Source organism: Camelus ferus, chromosome 23 (assembly GCF_009834535.1).
Source record: "Camelus ferus isolate YT-003-E chromosome 23, BCGSAC_Cfer_1.0, whole genome shotgun sequence".
NCBI lineage: Eukaryota > Metazoa > Chordata > Mammalia > Artiodactyla > Camelidae > Camelus > Camelus ferus.
In genome coordinates this window covers 30566703-30590839 of record NC_045718.1, presented here as the reverse complement: position 1 = coordinate 30590839, position 24137 = coordinate 30566703, and the positions used below count along the sequence as shown (strand labels likewise).

Sequence of the window (24137 nt, the reverse complement as noted above, 5' to 3'; positions counted from 1 at the left end):
AGCAGCAGGGCTTCTGAATGCGCTGAGCATTTAGGAAATGGGGAAGCCTTCACAGCCAACCCTTCCAACTTGTGGGACGTCCCCTCTTCCCTCAGGATGCCACATGAGTCTCACTGTGAGTGACCCATAACCTCTGTTAGGCCAACCAAATGAAGGTGCCACTGTTAGCTAGTATATTAAGTATGAGTACAGTTTAATTTCAGTCTTTAATTTTTTAGGCCAAAAGAAAATGGATATAGAGGAATTAACAGGGTTTTTTTTTTTTTTTTTTTTTTTTGACTTGCCACAAAGAAACCCATCTGACCTCAGAAGCAAATTCAGGTTTTATAGGACCTGAAGCTTATACAATTTTGAGGCTGTATTTTTTTCAAAGAATATAAATTACTAGTTCACCACCATTAGAAATGAAAGTGAATATTTATTTAAAATAAGTTAAAAATCAAATAAAATACAAATTTTAAAAGCTGACAATTATGACAAACATCACAAAATCTAGAGAAATGACATAATGATGTTTAGTCATTAACTGCCCTAACACATCCCATAATACTTTTTTTCCTGTATTTTTTCGCTGCATACTCTGTGATCTCTTCTTCATATGATAATGATTTTGTAATGTAATTTCCTATAGAATCTACAGCATAGTTGATAAAATGTGTTTTTCATTTTTTATAGTTTAGGAAAGTTTCTTTCAGCTTCATCACTCATCATTGATAATTGATGAATCTTTTTAGTATTGCTATCAAATTTGGTATAAGCAGAATGGCATTTCAAGATTCCTTGTGCAGTGATTAATTTTAAATACTGTTTGAATTGAGAAATTCATTAACCAATTTTCCATCGATGTCTTTATTAATAGAGTTGTTTTCTGATATCTATAGTTTTATTAATGTCACTATTTCTTACAAACTCAGAGTCTTGAATTTTTCCAGTGATTATATGATACATTCTTCTTCATTAATTGGATTATTAAACAGAACAAGAGCCAGATCATTATTTCTATCCTAAATTTATTTTTAACTCTTAATAAATTACTGCTCTTGGTATGATCTGAAATTTTTTAGTACATTTTGCTTCTCAATATCAGAAGGATTTCTATTAATCTTTTTTTCGTTGAAGTAGAGTCAGTTTACAATGTTTTGTCAGTTTCTGGTGTACAGCATAATGTTTCAGTCATACATATACATACACATTTCTTTTCATATTCTTTTTCTTTATAGGTTCTACAAGATACTGAATATAGTTCCCTGTACTATACAGTAAAAACTTGTTTATCTATTTTATATATAATAGTTAGTATCTGCAAATCTCAAACTCCCAATTTATACCTTCCCACACCCTTTCTATTGATTTTAACGATGACTTTTATTTAACATTCCACAAGTTTTTGTTGTAATTTTTATTTGTAAATAAAAGTTAACAATTATAAATAAGGCACCTTTCACATACAACTATATAAGGAATCTGTAATTTCTCACTTACTTCATTGAGACATTCTAAAACATCTTTCCAAATGCAATAATTATTACCTAAAAGCCCAGGAATTCTGATTCATTCCTGTTGCAAAACTCCCATCCAAAAAAAGGGAAAATATAGTAGGGTTAGAATAGTAGAATATGCTGCATTATCAAATATATTCATGAAAGAGGGAACTCCCATTTTGAGTAAGTGTCAGTGAGGATCTACTTACAATTTTATTCATCTGCTAAATAGAAGGATTTTCCACAGACTAGATCCTGGTGCTGAGCACTATAGTACAAGTTTATATTATAGTATGACCTCTGCCCGTGCACCTTAATGTCACATCACTAGGAAAGTTGGAACAATAGACAACAGAAGTATTTCTAGAAGTCATTCCTATTTGAGATAGCTTCCAATAACTTAATTACACCGATAAGTGACTTAAGCAATATAAATATAATTCCCAACTCAACTTCTTAGCCCGATCCCAAAAATGTCCACAACCATTCCAGCACCAACTGTCATGATAGAATACCTAACAAAGACTGAGTCAAAGTGTAAAGAGAAATTGGTCTTAATCTGATTGCAGTTAAAATGTCTTACTTTTGCTAGTCTTACAAAAATGTATGACCCAGCAGATATATTTTTGCAGAGCTCCTTCCAGGACCATGGAAGGCGCCTGTGCAACTGAAGGGCTCTGGAGCTTAAGCTTCATTAGCTTTACTACTGTACACCTTTAACCGGACCATTCCTCAAAAAGGCATTGTTACAACTACACTGAGTCTAATACAGAAGGCAGAAGCCACTCAGTGTTTTTGCTTCTCACAGATAATTTCTCATCAGGGGTTGCATAATACACTACATTTAGGACAATAACACACATTTCTAACAGTAGAAGCATGTGTGTACATTCCTAAGTCATGCAGATGCATAGCTTATAGACATTGCAAAAATGTCAAATTACATTTTCCAAGTTCAAAATATAAAAAATTAAGCATGCAACTATTTTCATTCATATGTATTTACGAGCTTAAAACTTTATTGCAGAAAACTGCCAGTGAATTAAACAGTGTGCTGCCAGCTCTAGACAAGGCAGTCATGGCTCTAAATGCCCTGGATAAAGCTGATGTTTCTGAATTAAGGTGAGTAATTTACCTAAGTTTCTTTTGAGTTGGACAAGCTCAAAATAAAGGAAAAATACATGGTAAAATTTATTTAAGTCTATATTCCATTTTTAGATTAAGCCACTTTTACCTATCTTGGTTACTTTAAATTTTGCATTATGTGTTTTATATTCTGTATCTTATCAGTGTTATGTCATCAACTATAAGGCGCATCAGAATTTTATATACCCTTAAGAAAGAAAAAAATACTCCCAAGTAAACTATATGATGTGCCCTTGGTTATAATTAAATCCCAGTATCAGAGATGTAAAAATGTGTATCTTAAAATCGATCAAATATTGAATTGCCTAAACTGTAAAGAAAATGCACAGAAATTATAGAAACACCTGAACTGCTGTTCGAAAATTAAGAGGACAATGTTTACAACACTGCTGCGTATGCCAGTGTAGCTATAGGACATTTGGGATCTGTAGGAACACAGGACATCTGATACTGCAAGTGTTGGCCACTGCCACCAGGTGTCACTGTGAGGAGCATGTCCCATCATGCCCTTTCCCAAACCCAACTTTCCAAATGTAGAAGGAAAAGAGATTATAGAGAAATTCATAAGAAAATACAAGAAGACATGAAATACTTTCAGTTACAAGAATCAGAACCTGATGGTTCTAATTTGAATCTTTGGGTGAGGTAATTTTTAACTTGAGCTCTCCAACTCAACAAACAAAGAGAATTTGCCTATTACACCTTGGGTTGTGTTGAGTTTCCCACTATTTAAAGAAAGTAGTATTTCAACAAAAGATGCTAAAATACAAAGTGAATCTACCATGATATTTATAACACATTATTAACTCTGAGGATAAGAACAGAATATGGCAAAAAGGGGGTTTTGGTTTGGTTTTTTTTTTTTTAACCAGTGTACTTTTATGGAGAAGAACAGAGAATATCTCAATGTTGAAGTTATTCTACCTAAAGCTGAAAAACAAATGCACAGAGAGAAACAAACAAGAGGAAGGGAGAGGATTCTTAACTCCCTATTCTCTTTTTTACCTCATTCATATCTATTCAGTCTTATGCATTCATTTATTCATTCATTCAGCAAATATACTGAGGGCACACTGTGTGCCAGGCTCCATGATCAGTGCTAAGGTTACAACAGGTAACAGTTGGGGAAGGCATCTCTGATGAGGTGACACTGAAGCAGAGAACTGGATGAAGTTTGGATTTGAACTAGGAAAGTATCCAGAGGAAAAGTGTTTGAAGCAGAAGAAACAGAAAGCACAAAAGTCTTAAGGCAGAAATGTGTTGAACTGCAGATGGACCAGGATGGCTGAGGCTCAGTGAACAAGAGGGAGTGCTGGAGGGATGACATCTGAGAAGTAGCAAGGCCAGCCTTCCCAGACATAGCCTCTCTGTACCTCGTGACTTTGTTCCGCAAGTTCGATTCTCTTAGTTTTTCTCTGGCAGAGATTCTCAAGAGAGAGATGAGCTCAAATTCCCTCTAGTCTAATTTCTGAGGGACAGTATATTTCAGTGGTTAAGCACATGGGCTCTGGTACTAAGCTTCCTGGGAGTCCTGGCACTGCTTATATAGCCTCTCTGTGCCTCAACTTCCCTTTCATGCAACAGGGATAATAACAAATGTCAGAAGGATTGGAATGAGTTCAAACATGTAAAATGTTCAGAATAGTCTGGCATAAGGCAAGTGCTCCAAAAAGGTTACTTTAATGCTAAGTGTTTTCTCTGATCAAGCAGGCCCCTTCCCCTGCCCTAGTAGTACAAAGGCTAAAGAAAACTAGTCTAGTCCTTGAATTCCTTGCATACACTTTGTTTGTATAAGATTCTCTCTTGTGTTGTTGCTAATGTGCATTTCACTTCACTTCAAAATGCCAGATAAATGAAATTCCTTACAATATGATCTTTGTTTCTGTTCTTAGGTAGGACATGCAGCAGAGACATCTAGCAGATACACTGTTTTTTCAGTCTTTTAATCCAGTCTTTTTCCTAGCTGCTGTTTCTGTCATCTTGCCTCATGACATTACAATTCTTTGCCAATTTGCACATTAGCCACTAGAAAAAGAAAGAAGATGGTAGAAAATGCAGATTGGAGTACACCAGTAAGGGGCAAATACAGAGCACTTCTTTGCAGTAATGGAGGACGTTAAAGCAGATTTCCACTAGGTCTCACTTTAAGTCAAATATTTGTTTCTGGAGAGGAGCACATAAATTGAACTGCAGTCAGTTGAATCCTATTTTCCTTTTAATTAACATCAAATTTCATAGATAATACATTTCATCTTAATTTGATTGTATTCCCATCCTACTTGCTTTTAAAGAGTCAAACCTGGGGCAAAATTGAAGAACAGTTTGTTTAAGGGGTTCTCATTTCTCCTCTGTGAACCTTGCCTCTCTTTCCCTAGTTCCTCTGTTGTTATCTTTCTCATTATTTCAATAAAGCCAGACTGATAATCTCAGAAAAGCAACCTGATAAATTTGTTCAAAATAAGACGTTAATAATTTAATTAGTTAGCCCTCTTGAAAAATATCTTCACTTTAAAAGTAGACTGTTAACTACAACAAATATTAATCCAAGCAGGAGATCTCTAATGATGAAAGGCAGGGGCAGGGGGGCCTTCTTCGTAACCCCTGTAGATAATGACATACATGAAAGTTGACTTTTTTGCCTTCCTTTTTTTGAGAAGTTTATATGATTTTCATCTGGGGGAGACTCATTACCCTGGATGGAAATATCCCTTTTGTTCCTAGTCCCCATTGGCTGTTGCACAGCAACCACCACCCCAGTGGCATTTCATTAAAACTTTCTCATAAATGTTATTCTGACCTCTGGCTTCCCAAAGTGTCAGCTTCTCATCAATTGTGCAGTAGCTTGTCAGCTGATTAGGACGTAGCTGAGTGGCAGCTTCCTGTGTTCCAATAATCACATTATTAATAACCTGAGAGACAAAGCCTTATCTACTCTCCTTCCCCCAGTGCTCTTGGATCTGTGTTCTTTATGGTAGGAAATTTTGATCAGGATGAAGAAAAATCAGAAGATGTGTCTAAGAGGAGTTGCACCTTACGGCACACCTCAAGTTACAAGAATAGGGCTGACTACCAGCTACCCCCCAACACACACGCATACAGTGTCTCTGTCAAGTAATCATCAATAAATCAACACTATGATGAAACAGGAGGGTTCCTACTCTAAAGAACTCTGCAGCAAATACTTTTATAATGAAAAGAACTAACCTCAAACTCAGAAGTTCTACATATTTAAGTTTTATGCATTTCATCATCCTAAAGCAAAGGTACCTATGTATTAAAGATACTCAAATTTTTGTAGATACTCAAGTAATGAAGTAGCTATATGTTGGCAAATAATTCTCCTTACCAAAATACTTGTTAAAATTCTATGTGTATTGTCTTCTGAGATAGTTTACAGGGTGCATTTGATTTCAATTGTTAAGTTGATTAGATTTTTACCATCTGTTATAGAGTATATACACAACCTCCTTTCCTTGTACTGACTGTCATGAATGCAGTTTGTATTCTTCTGCAAAAGAAACCCAGCTGGGCTACAGCAAAGTTACTTCTTTCAGAAACTAGTTTCCTAAAAAAACTGATTAACCTTGACAAGGACAGCATACCTGAGAAGGTAAAAGTTAATCTACAACTAATGCATAATTGATACATTCTACATTTATAATCTATAGGAGTCAGATAGAAGTATTAAAATTGGAGTTTTGTGTTAGAGCTAGAAAACAATGCTAAGAGTTAAAAGATCAGAGAGCAAGCTGTATATCCAAATATATAAGTTCTCCTGGAAGTGACAAGGAAAAGTAATGTGTCACCAAAATCTGATAAATGTCATATCTCAGAATCTCTTTATATAATGAGAATAGAAGAAGCTAATAGTGGGAGAAAGGCTTCCTGGATGGATTGCATTACTCTATGAAAGTGCAATGTGTGAATAAAGGCTTCTGTGATTTTTTTTATTGATAGATAACTGACATACAACATTATATTCATTTCAAGTGTACAACATACTGATTTGATATTTGTATATGTTGCAAAATAATCACCACAATAAGTCTTTTTAACATCCATCACCACACAATTACAATATTTTTTTCTTGTGATAAGAACTTTTAAGATTTACTCTCTTAGAAACTTTCAGATATACAATACAATATTCATAACTATAGCCACCATGCTATACATTATATCCCCAGGGCTTATTTATTTTATAACTGGAAGTTTGTACCTTTTGACCACCTCCACTCATTTTCACTACCCCCAAATCCCTGCCTCTGGAGACCACCAATCTGTTCTCTGAATGTATGAGTTCAGTTTTGTTTTTGTTTTCTTTTTTTAACCTTTTTTAACCTTCCATGTTTAAGTGAGATCATACAGTATTTTGTCTTTCTCTGTCTGTCTTATTTCATTTAACATAATGCTCTCAAGGACCATTCAGGTTGTCACAAATGGAAGAATTTCCTTCTTTTTATGGCTGAGTAATATTTCCATTATGTATACACATATATATTTATATATACCACATTTTCTTTATCCATCCATTTAATGATTTAAGTTACTTCCATGTCTTGACTATTGAAAATAATGCTGCAGTGAACATGGGGATGCATATATCTTTTTGAGTTAGTGTTTTTGTATCCTTCAGGTAGACACCCAGAAGTGAAATTGCTGGATCATATGGTACTTCTATTTTTAATTGATTGAGGAGACCTTATACCGTTTTCCATAGTGGCTGCACCAATTTACATTTCCACTAACAGTGCACAAGGGTTCCACATCCTCACCAACACTAGTTATTTGCTTTCTTTTGATAATAGCCATTCTAACAGGTGATAATCTCGTTGTGGTTTTGATTTTCATTTCCCTGGTAAGTAGTGATGTTGAGCTTCTTTTTATGTACCGATTGGCCATCTGTATATCTTCTTTGAAAAAATGTCTATTCAGATCCTCTGCCCAATTTTCAGTCGGATTGGTTTTTGCATTTTTGGTTTTTTGGGGATTTTTTGCTGCTGGATTAGATGAGTTATTTATTTTGAATATTAACCCCTTATCACATGTATGGTTTGCAAATATTTTCTCCCATTTGGTAGGTTGCTGTTTCTTTTTGTTGATGCTTTCTTTTGCTGTGCAGCTTTTAGTTTGACATAGTCATACTTTATTTATTTTTACTTTTGTTGCCTTTGCTTTGTGTCAAATCCAAAATCACCACCAAGATTGATGTCAAGGAGCTTACTGCCTGTGTTCTATGAGTTTTATGGTTTTAGGTCTCAAGTCTTTAATCCATTTTGAGTTTGTGTATGGTGTCAGATAGTGGTTCAGTTTTATTTTTTTGTATGTGCCTGTCCAGTTTTCCCAACACCATTTATTGAAGAGACTATCCTTTCCCCATTGTTTATTCTTGGCTCTTTTGTCATAAATTGACCATATCTGCATGGGTTCATTTCTGGGCAGTCTATTCTGTCCCATTGATTTGTGTGTCTGTTTCTATATCAATACCATACTGTTTTGTTTACTGTAGCTTTGTAACATAGGTTGAAAACAGGAATTATAATGCCTCCTCTTATTAGAGCCATTTTATACCCAGGTATGTCTTTGATTCTACTATTAAAGAGTAGTTGAATATTTTTATATAAAATAAAATTTTATTCCAGTGTAGACTGGGAAAAACTTCAGATCAGTAATATTTCTTTCTCATGTACTACATGAACTGTATCCTCTCTAGGTTTTTATAAAGCTGAAAAAAATTTTAATGCTACGTGATTTCAACCCAAACAAGATTGCTCTAGTTTCTGTTGCTTGTTGCTCTATGTGCCAGTGGGTTATAGCTTTGAATAACTACCATGAAGTACAGAAGGTATGCTTTTTCCTCTTAAGTATCTATAACAATTTGGAAGTGACACATCATTGTCCCAGAAAAAAAAATGTTTCATGCTCAAATGAACTTCTGTGGAAAGAATGCTTAATGAAAAACACTTTATTCGTACATATTATGTTAACTCACACAGATATCAAGTGCCTCTGTCAAATTCTTTAGTTTATGGCAACTATGCTGTTGTTTTATTTTTTGTTTTGATATTTCATCATATTAAACTACTTGTTTCCCTTGGTACACTAATTCTAGGAAAGTTTAAGAGTTGGCAGCTATAAATGTCTTTCAGACTTAAATGACATTTTTAACAGTAGACTTGACTTTTTAACGCTGAAATTTTGTGACATTCTTTTTAAGCTGGTGGGCCCTAAGCAAATCCAAGTGGCCGAAGCTCAAAATGTCCTAAAAATTGCACGACAAAGGTTGGCTGAAAAACAAAAAGGTTTACAGCTGGTAAGAAATGTTTTTACATGTTGAACTCTCAGCATCTTTATGAACTAGACAAAACCATCAGGAAAAAGCCATTATCTCAATGGAGTTTATCAGTTTAAGATAAAATGAAGATAATAATAAAGGTAGTGAAGAGATTGATTGTGATTAAGTAAATAATATAAATACTATATGTACAGATGTTAGTGCCTGCCACATAATAACACACTCAATAATGCTTATTATTATTATATCAATAATATATTAATTTACCATTTCACCAATTTCTCCCAGATGTTTATAGCTTCAGTTTACCAAAGACTTCCTCAGTATCAACCTATGTTTTAAAAAGCTGCTTAACTTGCTTATGTTAATTACTCTGTTGCTTTGTAAAGTCATGACTTTTCCTTCAATGTCTGGATTTTAAATTAAAATAGAGTATCATTATGAGAACTAGAACTTGAATTGAGATCGTTAATCCCTATCCCCTACATAGCTCACATACACTTTGACAGTGGGTGAGGTGACATACTTCAGAGACGGCAATCTAGCTGACACGTTCAGCCCACTGACAACTTCCGTTTGGCCTATACACATCTTTCCTCCCATCCCTTACATTTTGATGTAGTTACCAACATTTCAATATCTGAGAAAGTTACAAGATGCAAGATCAGTATATAAAAGTCAGTTGCACTTCTGTATACCAACAACAAACAAAAAAAGGAATTAAGGAAAACAGTCCCATTTACAATTGCATCAAGAAAAATAAAATATCTAGGAATAAATCTAATTAAGGAGGTAAAAGATCTGTACATTGAAAACTATAAGACTGATGAGAGGAATGGAAGAAGACACAAATAAATGAAAAGATGGTCCATGATCATGATTGAAAGCATTAATAGTGTTAAAATGTCCATATTACCCAAAGCAATCTATAGATTGAATGTAATCCCTATCAAAACTCCAATGGCATTTTTCACAGAAATAGAACAAACCATCCTAAAATTTGGATCCACAACATTTGTTATCTTTTGTCTTCTTGATTATAGTCATCCTAACACATGTGAGGTGATACCTCATTATGGTTTTGTGTGATTTTCATTTCCCTGATAATTAGTGATATTGATCATCTTTTCACGTGTATATTAGCCTTTTGTATGTCTTCTTTGGAAAAATGTCTGTTTAATTCTTCTGCCTTTTCATTTTGTTAATCATTTCTATTGCTGTGCAGAAGCTTTTAAGTTTGATGTAGTACCATTTGTTGATTTTTGCTTTTGTTGTTTGTGATTTCGTACCATATCCAAAAAAAAAAATTGCCAAGACCAATGTTGAGGAACTTCTTGCCCACATTTTTTTCTAGGAGTTTTACAGCACCAGTTTTATGGTATTTTTTATTCATTTTGAGTTAATTTTTGTGAATAGTGGGAGATAAAGGTCCAATTTCATTGTTATGTGGTTTATTCAGTTTTGCCAACACTATTTATTGAAGAGACTACCTTTTCCCCGTTGATTGTTCTTGGCTCCCTTGTTGAATATTAGATGACTGTATATAAAGGAGTTTAATTCTGAGCCCTCTATTCTGTTCCACTGTCTATTTTATGCCCGTATCATACTGTTATTATTAGTATATAGAAATGCAGTTGATTGCTGTATGTTGATTTTTTTTATCTTGTGACTTTACTGAAATTGTTGATTAGTTCCAGCAGTTTTTTGGTTGAGTCGTTGAGATTTTCTATGTACAAAACCATATCATCTGCAAATAGTGACAGTTTTACTTTGTCCTTTCTGATTTGGATGCCTTTTGCTTCTTTGTCTTGCCACATTGATCTAGCTAGGACTTCCAGTACTATATTGAATAAGAGTGGTGAGAGTAGGCATCCTTATCTTGTTCCTGATCTTAGAGGAAGTTTTCAGTTATTCTCCTTTGAGTATAATGTTAACTATGGGGTTTTAATATACGGTTTTTATTATATTAAGGTATGTTCTGTCTATACCCAAACTGTTGAGAGTTTTTAATCATGAAAGGATGTTGCTTTTCTGCTTCTTTTGAGACTATCATGGGGTTTTTAACACTCATTCTAATAATGTGATGTAATACATTTATTTGAATTGTATATGTGAAACCATTCTTGCATCTCAGGGATATATCCCACTTGGTCATGGTGTATTATCCTTTTAATGTGTTCTTGAATTCAGTTTGCTAATATTTTATTGAGAATTTTTACATCTATATTCATCAGGGATATTAATCTGTAGTTTTTTTCCTTCAGGTCAGTTATTTTATTGTTCTGTTCTTTGGAACATACTCCTGTTTCTTCATTTTCCTTGACTCTCTCTGTTGGTTTCTGGGCACTTGATGGAACAGTCATCCCTCCCTATCTTGACAGAGTCTTGTATAGGAGATGAACCTTATCTTTCAGCCCAGCCTGAGCTCTCAAACTGTTGTGATTGTTCAGTTGTCTTCTTTGTTCTTAATGACTCCCAGTATTTGGAGTGTGCCAAGACCTGTCAGTGTCCCAAAGGAATGCATATCAGTCAGCACCTAGATGCAGGCAGAAGATTTTTAAAGTATGCAAATAGACCTCTTTCAGTGAAAGACTGAAAGATGAGCATTTCTGTCTGATCCCTCTGCACTGAGCCCTGGGGGGATAACCAGTTAAGAACTGTTTCTTTGTTTGCTATAGTCTTTTGGGGCTGAAGAACACAAACCCCACTGGCCACCAGAGCCAGGTGCTCAAGGAGTGCATCATCTGGGCTGCAGCCACAAAGAATGGAGCTACATTCTTAAGTACGCGTCTTTAGTAGACGTGCACTTAAGCTCCTTCCAGGAAGACAGCAGTGACCTGGACTGGGCCAGAAGGAAAATGTGGAGATGACACCCACTGGCCCCCCTGCTTTCTGGGAAGGATCACAGTCCACCCCTTAATGTGTGCTAAGTTAGAAACCTGGCCCTCAGGCAGCAACCTCTTTCAAATAAGCCTCTTTCTGGGAAAGACTGAAAGGGCATTTCTATCTGCTCCCTCTGCACTGAGCCCTGGAGGGATAGCCAGTTAAAATTGTTTGTTTGTATAGTCTGGTGTGTCTCACGGCCCACAAGCCCTGTTGACTTTCAGAGCTAGGTGTTTGGGAGGCCTGTTCTTCAAGTGAAAATTTTAAAAGTTGGGTTTCTAGGTGTTGGGTCCAAACCCTTTGCTCCACAGGGAGAAGCTGGGAATTGTGGTTTACATCCTGTTAAGTATGTCACTGTGCTGGGGGCATGTTATTGTGAGTGTACCTCAGGCCTTCCTATCTATCTTGATGTGGGTGTTTTCTCATTTGCCCAGCTATGTAGGAGTTTCTGAATTTCCTCATCTGGTTTCTGACTTTATTTCAGAGGAAACTGCTTAGTACATAGGTGTAGATTTGATGTGTCCACAGGAGGAGGTCCATTCAGGAGCCTCCTCTGTCACCATCTTGGCCCGAAATTCTCTTTGTACTTATTTGTGATGATTGACATTGTTGATTTTGGTACAGAATCAGTTCTCCTGATGTCCATGATTTTTGTGTGTTTTTAGTACTTTTTTTTCATTTATCTATCAAATATTGCTCATTTTTTTAAATTAAATTGGTAGAGGAAAGAAAGAAACTGTACATTCCTGTCAGAACCTTACTTATACTCCACATTCCCTTCCAGCTCTCAACCACAGGCTTCTTAAGAAGTTTCTAATATTTTAACTCATTGAACTCAAACAAGTACATTTTAAATGTATATTTTTATACTTAATATTTTTAAATTGAGTGTAGTAGTTAACTCCATTGTTTTTAAGCTCTTTGTTGAGGTTTTTTGCTTATTCATCTATGCACTGTCTCCCATTTAAAAAATAGGTTTCTTGTTCACGTGGGTCCTAATACTAAAAAGTTTCTGGAAAAAATCTCAGGAACTTTGGGGAAATAAATAATGCCAGAACTTATATTTCATTAAAGATGTTACCTTGAGGGAACACAGTTCCTGTCATATGATAGAAATTTCATGTGTTTAGTTGAATCAGTAAACTCTACACTTTAATATTTAAATATCTCACTGGGTCATGAGTAGCAAAGGAAGAGTTACAAGCAGAGGATGAGCAAGCAAACAAAAATAGCACTATATATGAAAGAGTAAAGGACTGAATAATTATTATGAGTGAAAGAGGAATAAATAATAAATCATTAAAATAAGCATGCCAAAAGTAGATAATGTGTATATATTTTTTAAAAAATAGGTATTTTCACTAGAATAACGTACTAAAAGTAGGAGGAGAAATTATAAATCACAAAGTATATTCAATAAGTACAATTTTATGTATACAGTTACATAAACATATCATGTTCAAGTTTCCATGCTAAAGTGTCTTCAAAGGTTTTGAAAAGACACAAAAATCTTCCAAAAATATAAACAACAGTAAAAGGAAAATAAAACTATAAGCCACAACCCAAGAGATAATATCAGGCAATTTATAATAAACAGTAGATCAGTGTTGATTTGACAAGATTGAGACTTCACAATAGCTGGAAGTTGATAAAGATTTTAAAGAATGCCTAGGATTTACATCCATTTAAGGGCAGAGTCCAGGCATAAGGGAAGGATATAAGCCAAATCCCAGAGGCAAGAAAATTTAAGGAATGTTTAGGAGATATGGAATAAACCAATCTACTTGAAGTATAATATTGAAAAGGAGATGAAATTGGGAAGGGAGGTTGAGGTCAGATTGTAGAGGTTTTTATTGATAGGGCCAAAACATTGGACTGTCTCCTTGGGCAATCATTTCTATAAGAATTCACCAAATGTTTTTGAGCAAGGGTGTTATCAAGAGACGTGGTAATTTAAGAAAGCTATTTCATCAGCTCTTCATGAAAATATATTTTCTAATGACAGCCTAGGGATAGTTTAATAGTCATTTCATACTACCAGCCTAACTTCAAAACCTCATTAGTTCCTATGGGCTGGTCAGTGTATCTGAGATGTAAAAGTTCAATCATTTTCTTAAGAGAAAGAACCTGGATATGATATAAAATTGTGTGAAAATGAATCAGAGAATGATGAATCCTCAAATACTAAGAGTGTTAAGAAAGCCTATTGGAGAAGAGGACATTTTGAAAACAAACTTCAATTTCAAGGAATCATTCATTTAATTATTACAATGTACATTTTCATTGGTAATATAGTTTATCTTTCCAGGAGGATTTTCCAGGAGGTGAAATGAATGGTTATACACTATATTTGCATAAGTGACAGATAAACTCTTTAGGCAAAAAAGGAGTAAGAATTTGTCTTAATAACGCATTAATTGTCTTTCAGGTTGAAGAACATCTGCTGCTTTTACAAGCAGCCTACAAAGATATTGTTGCTGAAAAAGAACAATTAGCATGTCGAAGACAACTGGCCACCAGGCGCTTGAAGTGTGCATCTATCTTACTGACTGCCCTGGAAGATGAGAAGGCAAGACTTTCTTTAGTTCTATATCTCTGTCATTAATTTCTACTGGGCTTGACAAGCCCAAGGTGTTATTTTCGCTGAAGGCTATATCATATACCTTTTAAAACTATCTTAGTCTGTTTTTTGTTGAGATCCGTAGTCCTATTCAGACAAAAATAAAGGAGTCCTGGTTAGTAGTCTTAAAACAGGGGTAACAGACTAATAAGATCAAAGGTTATTTTCTCTTGTTTCTAAGACATCAACACACTTTTGTCTGATGAGGCCCAGAATAAACCTGCCTGTGAGTTTTCCTTTTCTAGCAGGAACAACCTAAAGGGAGGGCATGTCATTAGGAAGGAAGGAGAAAATTTTATTTTGTTCTGTCAATCTTCTGACCTCTTTTAGCTCATCTTTTTATTTCTCTTCTAATTCATCTGCCTTCTCTATACTTGAATCCCTAGTGAGCTGACTAGAATCTTGGTTTAGATGATAAAGGATGTTACAAAATTCTCAAGATAATTTTAACTTAGTTTAATTGTTTAAATAAATACATGTCACCAGAAGACTCCTACAGGGCAGGGAGAAGGAGATTATGAAATGAGACCAATCAGAGGGAGATCACAGGCCTCGAAAGATGATGGATGTCCCTAAGAGCCAAGTGTATGCTGAGAGGCAGTAGAGCATGAGCATTACCTTAGATTTTAAGCTTCCAGAACAGAAGGTTCTTGCTCAACATGCTTTATTTCTTGACCAATCAAGCACATACATGGTCTCAGAAGGAGTCTATACAGCTGAAGAACATGGGTTTAGATCCCAGCTACACTCCTCAGAAGCTTTGTGAACTTGAGCATGCTGCTTAACTTCCCTAAATTTCAACGTCCCAATCTTCAAATAAAGTCAACGAATTTTACTTAATATGATATTGAAAGCATCAAATTAGATTTTTGAAGTAAAATGTCTTTCAGATAAGTAAGGATTCAATAAATATTGGTCATTATTATTATCTTTGAGCACCATTAATGATACATTACAATGAATTGATTTTTTTTAATTATCCTGCTTTATTACACAAAGGGTTTGAAATAGCTATCAATCTTAGTAAATATGACACAATCACAAATCCAAGATAGGACTCATGTTCTTCTCAGACAAGTTTGTTTTTAATATTATACATTATTAATTTTAATATAACTACAGCATGAGAACAGTAACAGTAACAGCACTGATAGAGTTCATGTGGAGCCCATTAAAATCCAAAATGCCTCAAAGTAGTATATTTTATATTAAATAGCAATAACTTTTTTACTTTTAACATTTAGAGTCGATGGCAAGAAACAATTGATCAAATAGACAACAAATTGGAAGGAATTTTGGGTGACATACTTATTTCAGCAGCATGCATTGTCTACAGTGGAATATTAACAGCAGAATTTCGTCAATTGATTGTGAATAAATGGGAGAATCTTTGCACAGCAAATAACATTTCTTTGTCTTCTAAGTTTTCTTTAATTGAAGTCATGGCACAAAAGCATGAGGTAGTAACATATTTCTGTTATCCAGTTAAGTGGTTATTATTGTTGATTTGGATTTTGGGTGTGTGTGCATTTTTCAGCTTGAATCATTTCCCTAATTTATTTCATAAGTAAAAACAGAAGTTTGTTCCAGGCCTTAAATTTTTTTAATTATAGTCCTAATGCCTCAGTTACATCTCCTATTTCTCATCCTCTAGGGAAAAGCCACAAAATAACCTATTTCTCATTACAACGAGAAATCCTACTACCCTGTTGCAATTAATTTTGCCATTTTCTCTCCCTAAAACTCCTTTAATTAATAAAATTGTTGAACTTATCAGATCATAGGTATTATTCTTAGAAGGAGCCAAAAATATGAAACTTGAATTTATCAATTTATCAATAAATATTTATTATCTATCATGTGCATTCTGCGCTGATGTTGAGAAGATAAAAAAGAAAACACCATTTTTTTTCATCTCCAGAGAATAATTGTAGATTGGTTTTACAGCTGATAACTTAAGCTGACTATCCAAACTACAGACTCTCAGAAACAAGCGCTGGCTTTTCATTTTCATAATGCTAATAACCATTTAAACCCAACTATATCAGTAATTACATTAGATGTAATTGGACTAAATGGTCCTATCTAAGATTGTACAACTATATAAAAGTGTAAACCAAAGCACAAAACAGAAACCATATTTTATTTAGAAAGGACATGTCTAGAACATAAAGAGAGATTGCCAGTAAAGAAAAGCAGCAGGAAATTTGCCAAAGATTGCCAAAAAAGGACAAAATAGACTTTGAGGAAGAAATGATTACTAGAATTAAATAAGCTTGTGTCACAATAAGAATTGTTTTAGTTCTCAAGACTATTGTAACAATGCTAAATCTGTATCTAGTAACATAACTTCAAGTAATTTAAAGCAGACATTAAAAGAGCTAGATAAAAATGGACAAAACTATAATCATAATGAAAGATTTAAAACACTATTTCTGTAACTCACAGATAACACAAAAAACGGTAATATAATAGAGCAGATTTAGACAACATAAATAGCAAATGGATTTAACAGGCTAATAGAACACTGCAGCCTACACCTATAGCTTACATTCTACTCAAACACATATAGAACACTGCCAAAATTGACCATCAAATGGACCACAAAGATAGTTTCAACAAATGTCAATGGACTTAAATTATACAGAGTATGTTATCTGACCAAAATGCAATTAAGCTAGGAGTCAATAATTAAAAGTTTCTTTGAAAATCCCTGTGTTTCTGGAAATTAGGACATATACTTTCAAACTAACTATAGGTCAAAGAAGAAATCAGAATTGAATATATTAATCATTGATGAACGTTTTTCCTTTGAGACTGGAAATGTGGCAAAGGCATAGCTACTGTCTTCACTTGTATTTAACACTGTACTGGAGAGCCTAGCCACTACAGTAAGGCAAGAAAAAGAAATAAAAGATATCCAGATTGGAAAGGAAGAGGTGAAACTGTCACTATTTGCAGATGACATGATACTCTATAAAGAGAACCCTTGATTCTCCACACAAAAACTACTAGAACTAATAAATGAATTCAGCAATGTAGCAGAATAGCACATTAATATATAGAAACCTGTTGCATTCCTATATGCTAATAATGAAATATCAGAAAGCTAAAGTAGTGGCAGGAAAAGCAGCCCCTTCTGGCATTTTTTGTTTCTATCTTTGATGTCATTTAAATTGCAAATTTCAATTGAAATATTTTTCCAGTGTTTTTGGAATGCAAATTGTTTCAGCTTAACACTGTAACATGGTATCTATTGTTTTAAAAACCATAATTAGGAAGAGGGTATATCTGAGTGGTACGGTGCGTGCCTAGCATGCACAAGTTCCTGGGTTCAGTCCCCAGTACCTCCAATTAAATAAATAAGTAAGTAAAAACACAAATTACCTCCCCTCCAAAAAAGTATGATAATTAAAGTGACTGGCATATAAATTTCATTTAGTTCTATCTCACTACAGATTTTTTTTTTGCCTTTTTTAAAATATTGAGACATAATTGTTATATTGTGTAAGTTTAAGATGTACAATGTGTTGATTTGACCACCATGGCATTAGCTAACATATCCACCATGTCACATAATGATCATTTCTTTATCATGGTGAAGACCTTTAAGATTAGTCTCTTAATAACTTTGAAGTATGTAATACAATATTGTTGACTAGAATCACAAGACTGTTCATTAGATCTCTGACATTTTTTTGAGTTAAAGTAGATTTACTTAGAGAGGTGTACACTCCATAGACAGATGCCATCTCTGAAGTCAAGGGAGAGAGCAACCTAGATCTCCAACATTTATTCATCTTCTAACTGCAAGTTTGTAACCTTTGACCAACATTTGCCCAGTTCTCCCACTCCTCCATCCACATCTTTAAACAGAGACCCAAATAAAGCACCTCAACCATGAAAAAGAAAGAAAAAGAAAAACGTATTCAAAATATTAGCAGTTGTGGTTATTGTAGAGGAATTGTGACTTTTTTCTTTTTTATTTCTATGTTTATCATGCGTTATTTTATAACTTAAAAAATAAAAAGAATAAATGTTAAAGTGAAAGTATAAAAACAATCCTGTTTAAAACTACATAAAAAAATAAAGTACCTAGGAATAAATTTAACCAAGGAGGTGAAAGACTTATACTCTGAAAACTATGAAACATTGATAAAGGAAATTGAAGGTGACTCAAAGAAGTAGAAAGATATCCTGTGCTCTTGTATTGGAAGAATTAATATTGTTTAAATGGCCATACTGCCCAAAGCGATCTATAGATTTAATGTGATCTCTATCAATTTACCCATGACAGTTTTCACAGAAGTAGAATTTTAAAACTTAAATGGAACCACAAAAGATCCAGAATTGCCAAAACAATCATGAGAAAAAAAGAACAAAGCTGGAGGTATAACCTTTTCAGACTTCAAACTATACTATAAAGCTGCAGAAAGCAAAATAGCATATTGGCACAAAAATAGACATATAGATCAGTAGAACAGAATAGAGAGCTTAGAAATAAACCCTCACACCTATGGTCATTTAATCAATGACAAAGGAGGCAAGAAAATACAATGGAGAAAAGACTATCTTCAGCAAGTGGTGTTGGGAAAAGTGGACAGCTACATGTAAATCAGTGAAATTAGAACATTCCCTCACACCATATACAAAAATAAACTCAAAATGGTTGAAGACATGGTATCATAAAACTCCTAGAAGAGAGTATAGGCAAAACATTCTTTGACATAAATCATAGCAATATTTTCTTACATCAGTCTCCTAAGGCAAAAGACAGAAAAGCAAAAATAACTGACATAATCAAAGGTTAAAAGATTTTACACAGCAAAGGAAATCATCAACAAATCAAGAAGACAACCTACAGAATGGGAGAAGATATTTGCAAATGAGGCAGCCAACAAGGGATTAATATCCAAAATATATTAAACAGCTCATACAACTCAGTATTGAAAAAACCAATAGCCCAATCAAAAACTAGGCAGGAGACATTTTTCCAAAGAACACATACAAATGATTAACAGGCACATGAAAAGATGCTCAGCATCACTAATTATTAGCAAAATTCAAATCAAAACCACAATGAGGTATCACCTCACGCTTGTCAAAATGGGTATCATCAAAAAAGTCTCCAACTAATAAGTGCTGGAGAGGTTGTAGAGAAAAGGAAACCCTCCTACGTGGTTGATAGGAATATAAATTAGTGAACCACCATGAAAAACAGTCTGGAGGTTCCTCAAAAAACTAAAAACAGAACTTCTGTTATGATCCCAAAATCCCCAAAACTCTACTTCCATGTCTTGGCTATTGTAAATAGTGCTGCTATGAACATTGGGGTGCTTGTATCTTTTTGAGTTAAGGTTTCCTCTGGATATACCTAGTTGTTTTAAATTTTTCATTTCCTTCATCCTTTTCAAGATTATTAGACTCTTCTTAAGGTGGTGATCCTGTAAGATCCTCTAGTACCCTGTAGTATATTAGAGATGTGAAAGATGTGAAAGCACTAATGATTTCATTCCAGGTCAGCCAGTGGCATCATCAGGGGCTACCTCTTGGTCAGTATTCAACAGAGAATGCCATCTTGATCAAGAATGGCCTGCAGTGGCCACTGCTGATTGACCCACATAAGCAAGCACACAGCTGGATCCGTCAGATGGAAGGATCTAGGCTGCAGGAGCTCTCCACTGGGGATAGCAATTACATCAAAAAAATTGAAAATGCTATGAAAACAGGAGGGAGTGTCCTCTTGCAGGTATTTAGACAAAATGGCCTAATTCCCTAAATCCAGGCAGCTGACACAGATTGTATGAACTGAGCATAAATACTAAGAGCTTTAAGTGACAGGTAACTTTGTCAAGGGAAAAAATAATAAATAAATAATTGCATAAACCAATAAGTACATAAAGAAAAACATTGAGTTTTTAATGTTCAGTTCTCTCACATCTACTCTCACTGGCATCTAGATATTAACAAGATTTACATGATTTAAATGATACGCCTTTTCAACTGATTTATTTGTTGTAGGATGAATTTTTTTGTTTTTGTCTGTTGGGTTTTTCAGAATCTCCCTGAAACATTAGCTCCAAGGTTAAAGGCAATTTTGAAGAAGGATATCTATCAGAAAAGAGGACAGTATTTCATAAGGCTTGATGATTCTGAAATTGAATACAATTCCAAATTTAGGTAATGTCTTTCACAATTAATTGAGTCAAACATTTATATTTTTAACACAAGTAATATTGAAGAGCCCATATTTCCTGATATGCATCTGGTAAGTTCTGATAAACTTCTCCTGAAGGAAAAAGTGAGATTGCATTTTGAATATTCTTTTTGTTTTTGTGTTTCCAATAGCACTCATTAGTATATAGAATAGAGAACAGATTTTTATATATAGCAAGTCATTCCAGATGAATATTTTTCAGACTGTGCCTGATGAAAGCTGTGAGTCCCATGAGGAGTCTTCAGAAGCTGTGCAAGGAGGGCGGGGAGCAAGAAGCCTGGCCGCACTGGATCCCACAGAGCTCAGTTTTATCTGTTTGTCTAACATTTTATTTGAGCGGGAAAAGCCTCTGCTTCTTTAAAAAACAAAATCCACATTTGATATCTAGAACAAAAAGAGATTTTACCTAGGCAGATAAAACATAGTATCCATGTCCCAAGCAGTAATGCGCCTCCAGGAAACCAACCCACCAGTCAATTTCACAAAGCACTATTATATGATCACATTTAATTACCATAAAATACAATTCCCAGGGAAATAAAACATTGAGTTATCAGCCATGTGCATTCTCGCCTTCAATCCATTCAACACATGTAGCCTCTCTCAGCCTCAGTTTCACCCTTTATAAAATGGAACAAGGAACTGTCCCTGTTTTACTGGGTTACTATGAAGACTAAACAAGATCCAGAATGTGACCATCTTGAACTCTCCCACTGGTACCACCCTGCTCCAAGGATCTCTCTCATTTTAACCAATCTCCAAGCTTTCTTCTTGCCCCTGCCTCCTACCCTCTCCTCTGCACAGGCTACTCAAGATAGCAGCTAGAGTGGTCTTCTTATAAAAGCTCATGTCTCTCCTCTACTCAAATTCCTCCACTGATTTCTTAAACAGTGTATAAAACATAGTCTTTATGATGATCTAGTTAGTAGCAGGTCAAAACTCCCACTATGTAGTATTTTTTTCTTTACTCTTACTTATGCTTAGATCAAATATATTATGGACATAATTTATGGCTCTATTTTTAAAGTCATAAATAGCAAATGTATTTACATAGTTTAAATTGAGAGCCTACTTTGTGTACAAGGCTGAATAACGCTAAAAATTAATCTTGTTTACTTCCAGCAGAAATATTTTTTCATTATTAAATAAATTTGTTTCATTTTTTTCCCTCTGCATGTCCTTTGAATAACTGATCTCTTTCTCATGTTTTAGGTTATATGTATCTACAGAAATAGACAACCCTTATTTTCCTCCATTCATTTATAACATGGCTACTATGATCAACTTCACAGTAACATTCCAAGGTTTGCAAGATCAGCTCTTATCTACTGTATTAACTCGTGAAGTTCCTTATTTAGAAAATCAACGTTTCCAACTGTTGGAGAGTATTTCCCTTGATGCTGTGACTCTTGAAGACCTGGAGGAAAAAACATTAAATTTACTACAGAATGCACAAGGTAAGTTAAGATATTTAGTGATATCAGTAGACCTTTGCACACCTTGGTAAAGGACAATAAAAGTTATACAGACCATATTGTGAATAGCTGCCAAATATACCAGATCTCCATTTCCACCAGGTGACAGATTAATGTAAGGGAACCACCTCATTTCTAAAATTAAAACATTGAGAATTTTTATATTCCTCAGTTCCTACCTCTGCTTTAGTTCATTGTAGCATAGAACATTTGCCACCATGTAGTAAGTATAACTTGTAAGAAAAATCTTATAGACGTTAGTTATGCCTTATTTCAAGTGCCTGACATCTGCTATATGTATCAAGTTAGATTATAGAGATCGAAAAATTAGGTTTCCCCAAAATATTCATAGCTAAAATATAAAGGGACACAATCCAGTGTTCATTAAGATAGCAGTAGAAATCTTTTTTCCCTTCAACACATGAAATATCTAAGAAACTATGGTTTTTAAATTTAAACAATATAATTTCTGAACAACTAAGTATGAAGTATTATATGCTCCTGGGGCACACTGATATATCTGCTCCTAAAAGAGGTTCACTACTGATTAAACATTATTTGTCTAATCTAAAGGCCTATGGTCTAGGATGCAAGTGCAAGCCAAATGTTACCAGATACTCCAGTGACATGAATTAAAAAGTAATTTTTTGGCAAAAATTTATCAACAGTAATAAATAAGAATATATATACGTATGTGTGTGTGCATATATATATATATATATATATATATATATATATATATATATGCACTTAAAGGAAAGTGTTAACCAAAATTGCAGAAATAGAAACCTGATTGAAATAAAAATATTTATTTGGGATTGGTAAGGACTGCAGTCAGAAAGACACAGATTGAACAACCACTTGAATTGTGTCCTGCTGAACTACAAAATGGGAGAGGCTTATAAAGGCAAAAACCACAAAGTACAGTTAGTTACATGAGCTGTTTACCAAGAATTATGATTGGAGCTGGCAAGAAAGAAGTAAAGGTGTTTGTTAAGTAAGGATAGGTTGAGGTGAGAGATGGTTGTATGTTTGCAAAGGAAGACCTTGAGACCATAAGCTTGCAGCTGGCAGTGTTGTTCTGAACATGGCAAGTTCTTAAGTCTGTACAGTTTAAAGAAGGTTCAAGTTCTCAGTGATAGAGGCATATCTGGGACTGTGACAGCCCAACTCGTTTTTATGTGACTGAGCTGTGATTACTCCATTACAATTTTAGTTTGTCATCAGAAGAAACAAAGTTTTGATAGAATATGAAGTAACTACCCCTCAGGAGCAATACTGACTATAAAGTTATGTTTTAATCTTGAGCGTTCTTATTAATATCCTACAATTTGGAGAGAAGCTGTTATGAAGTGAATTGTGTACGTGTACCCCTGCCCCAAATTTCAAGCCCTATCCCTCACTGTGACTGTATTTGGAGATAGGACATTTTTTTTAAAAATTATGGTTAAATGAGGTCATAAGGGTGAGGGGCCCTAATCCAACAGGTCTGGTGCCCTTATAAGAAGAAAAAGAGACACCAGGGCACATGTACACAGAGAGGCGGCTATCTGAGGACACACAGTGAGAAGCTGGCTTTCTGCAACCTAAGAAGAAAGGTCTCACTAGAAACCAATTCTGCTAATACTTTGATCTTGGTCTGCCAACCTCCAGAAATGTGAGAAAATAAATTTCTGTTATTTAAGCCACTCAGTTATATCTCAAAACTCTGCAAAAAGAATAAATAAAATAATTGAAATCAGGATACCAAAGAGATATTTGCACTCCCATGTTCATTGCAGCATTATTTACAATAGCCAAGAGGTAGAAACAACCTAAATATCTATCAACAGGTGAATGACTAAATAAAATATGCTATATACATATATATATATATGTACAGTGGAATATTTTTTGGCCATTAAAAAAAGAAATCTTTCATATGTACAAATGGACAAATCTTGAGGATATTATGCTATGTGAAATAAACCTGTCACAGAAGGACAGATATTGCATGATTCCACTTATATGAGGTATTTAA

The 24137-nt window shown here is 34.5% G+C and overlaps 1 protein-coding gene across 1 annotated transcript in view; it reads left to right on the top strand.

The window, feature by feature from the left end:
* Positions 1 to 24137, top strand: part of DNAH14 (dynein axonemal heavy chain 14) — a 259414-nt gene that overhangs the window by 173193 nt on the left and 62084 nt on the right. The window contains exons 60-68 of the mRNA XM_032466614.1: positions 2509 to 2603; positions 6078 to 6237; positions 8341 to 8472; positions 8845 to 8940; positions 14234 to 14374; positions 15670 to 15885; positions 19944 to 20174; positions 20484 to 20605; positions 21855 to 22099. Of these exons, the coding sequence (XP_032322505.1) occupies positions 2509 to 2603; positions 6078 to 6237; positions 8341 to 8472; positions 8845 to 8940; positions 14234 to 14374; positions 15670 to 15885; positions 19944 to 20174; positions 20484 to 20605; positions 21855 to 22099 (1438 nt within the window). The remainder of the gene's footprint in view (positions 1 to 2508; positions 2604 to 6077; positions 6238 to 8340; positions 8473 to 8844; positions 8941 to 14233; positions 14375 to 15669; positions 15886 to 19943; positions 20175 to 20483; positions 20606 to 21854; positions 22100 to 24137) is intronic.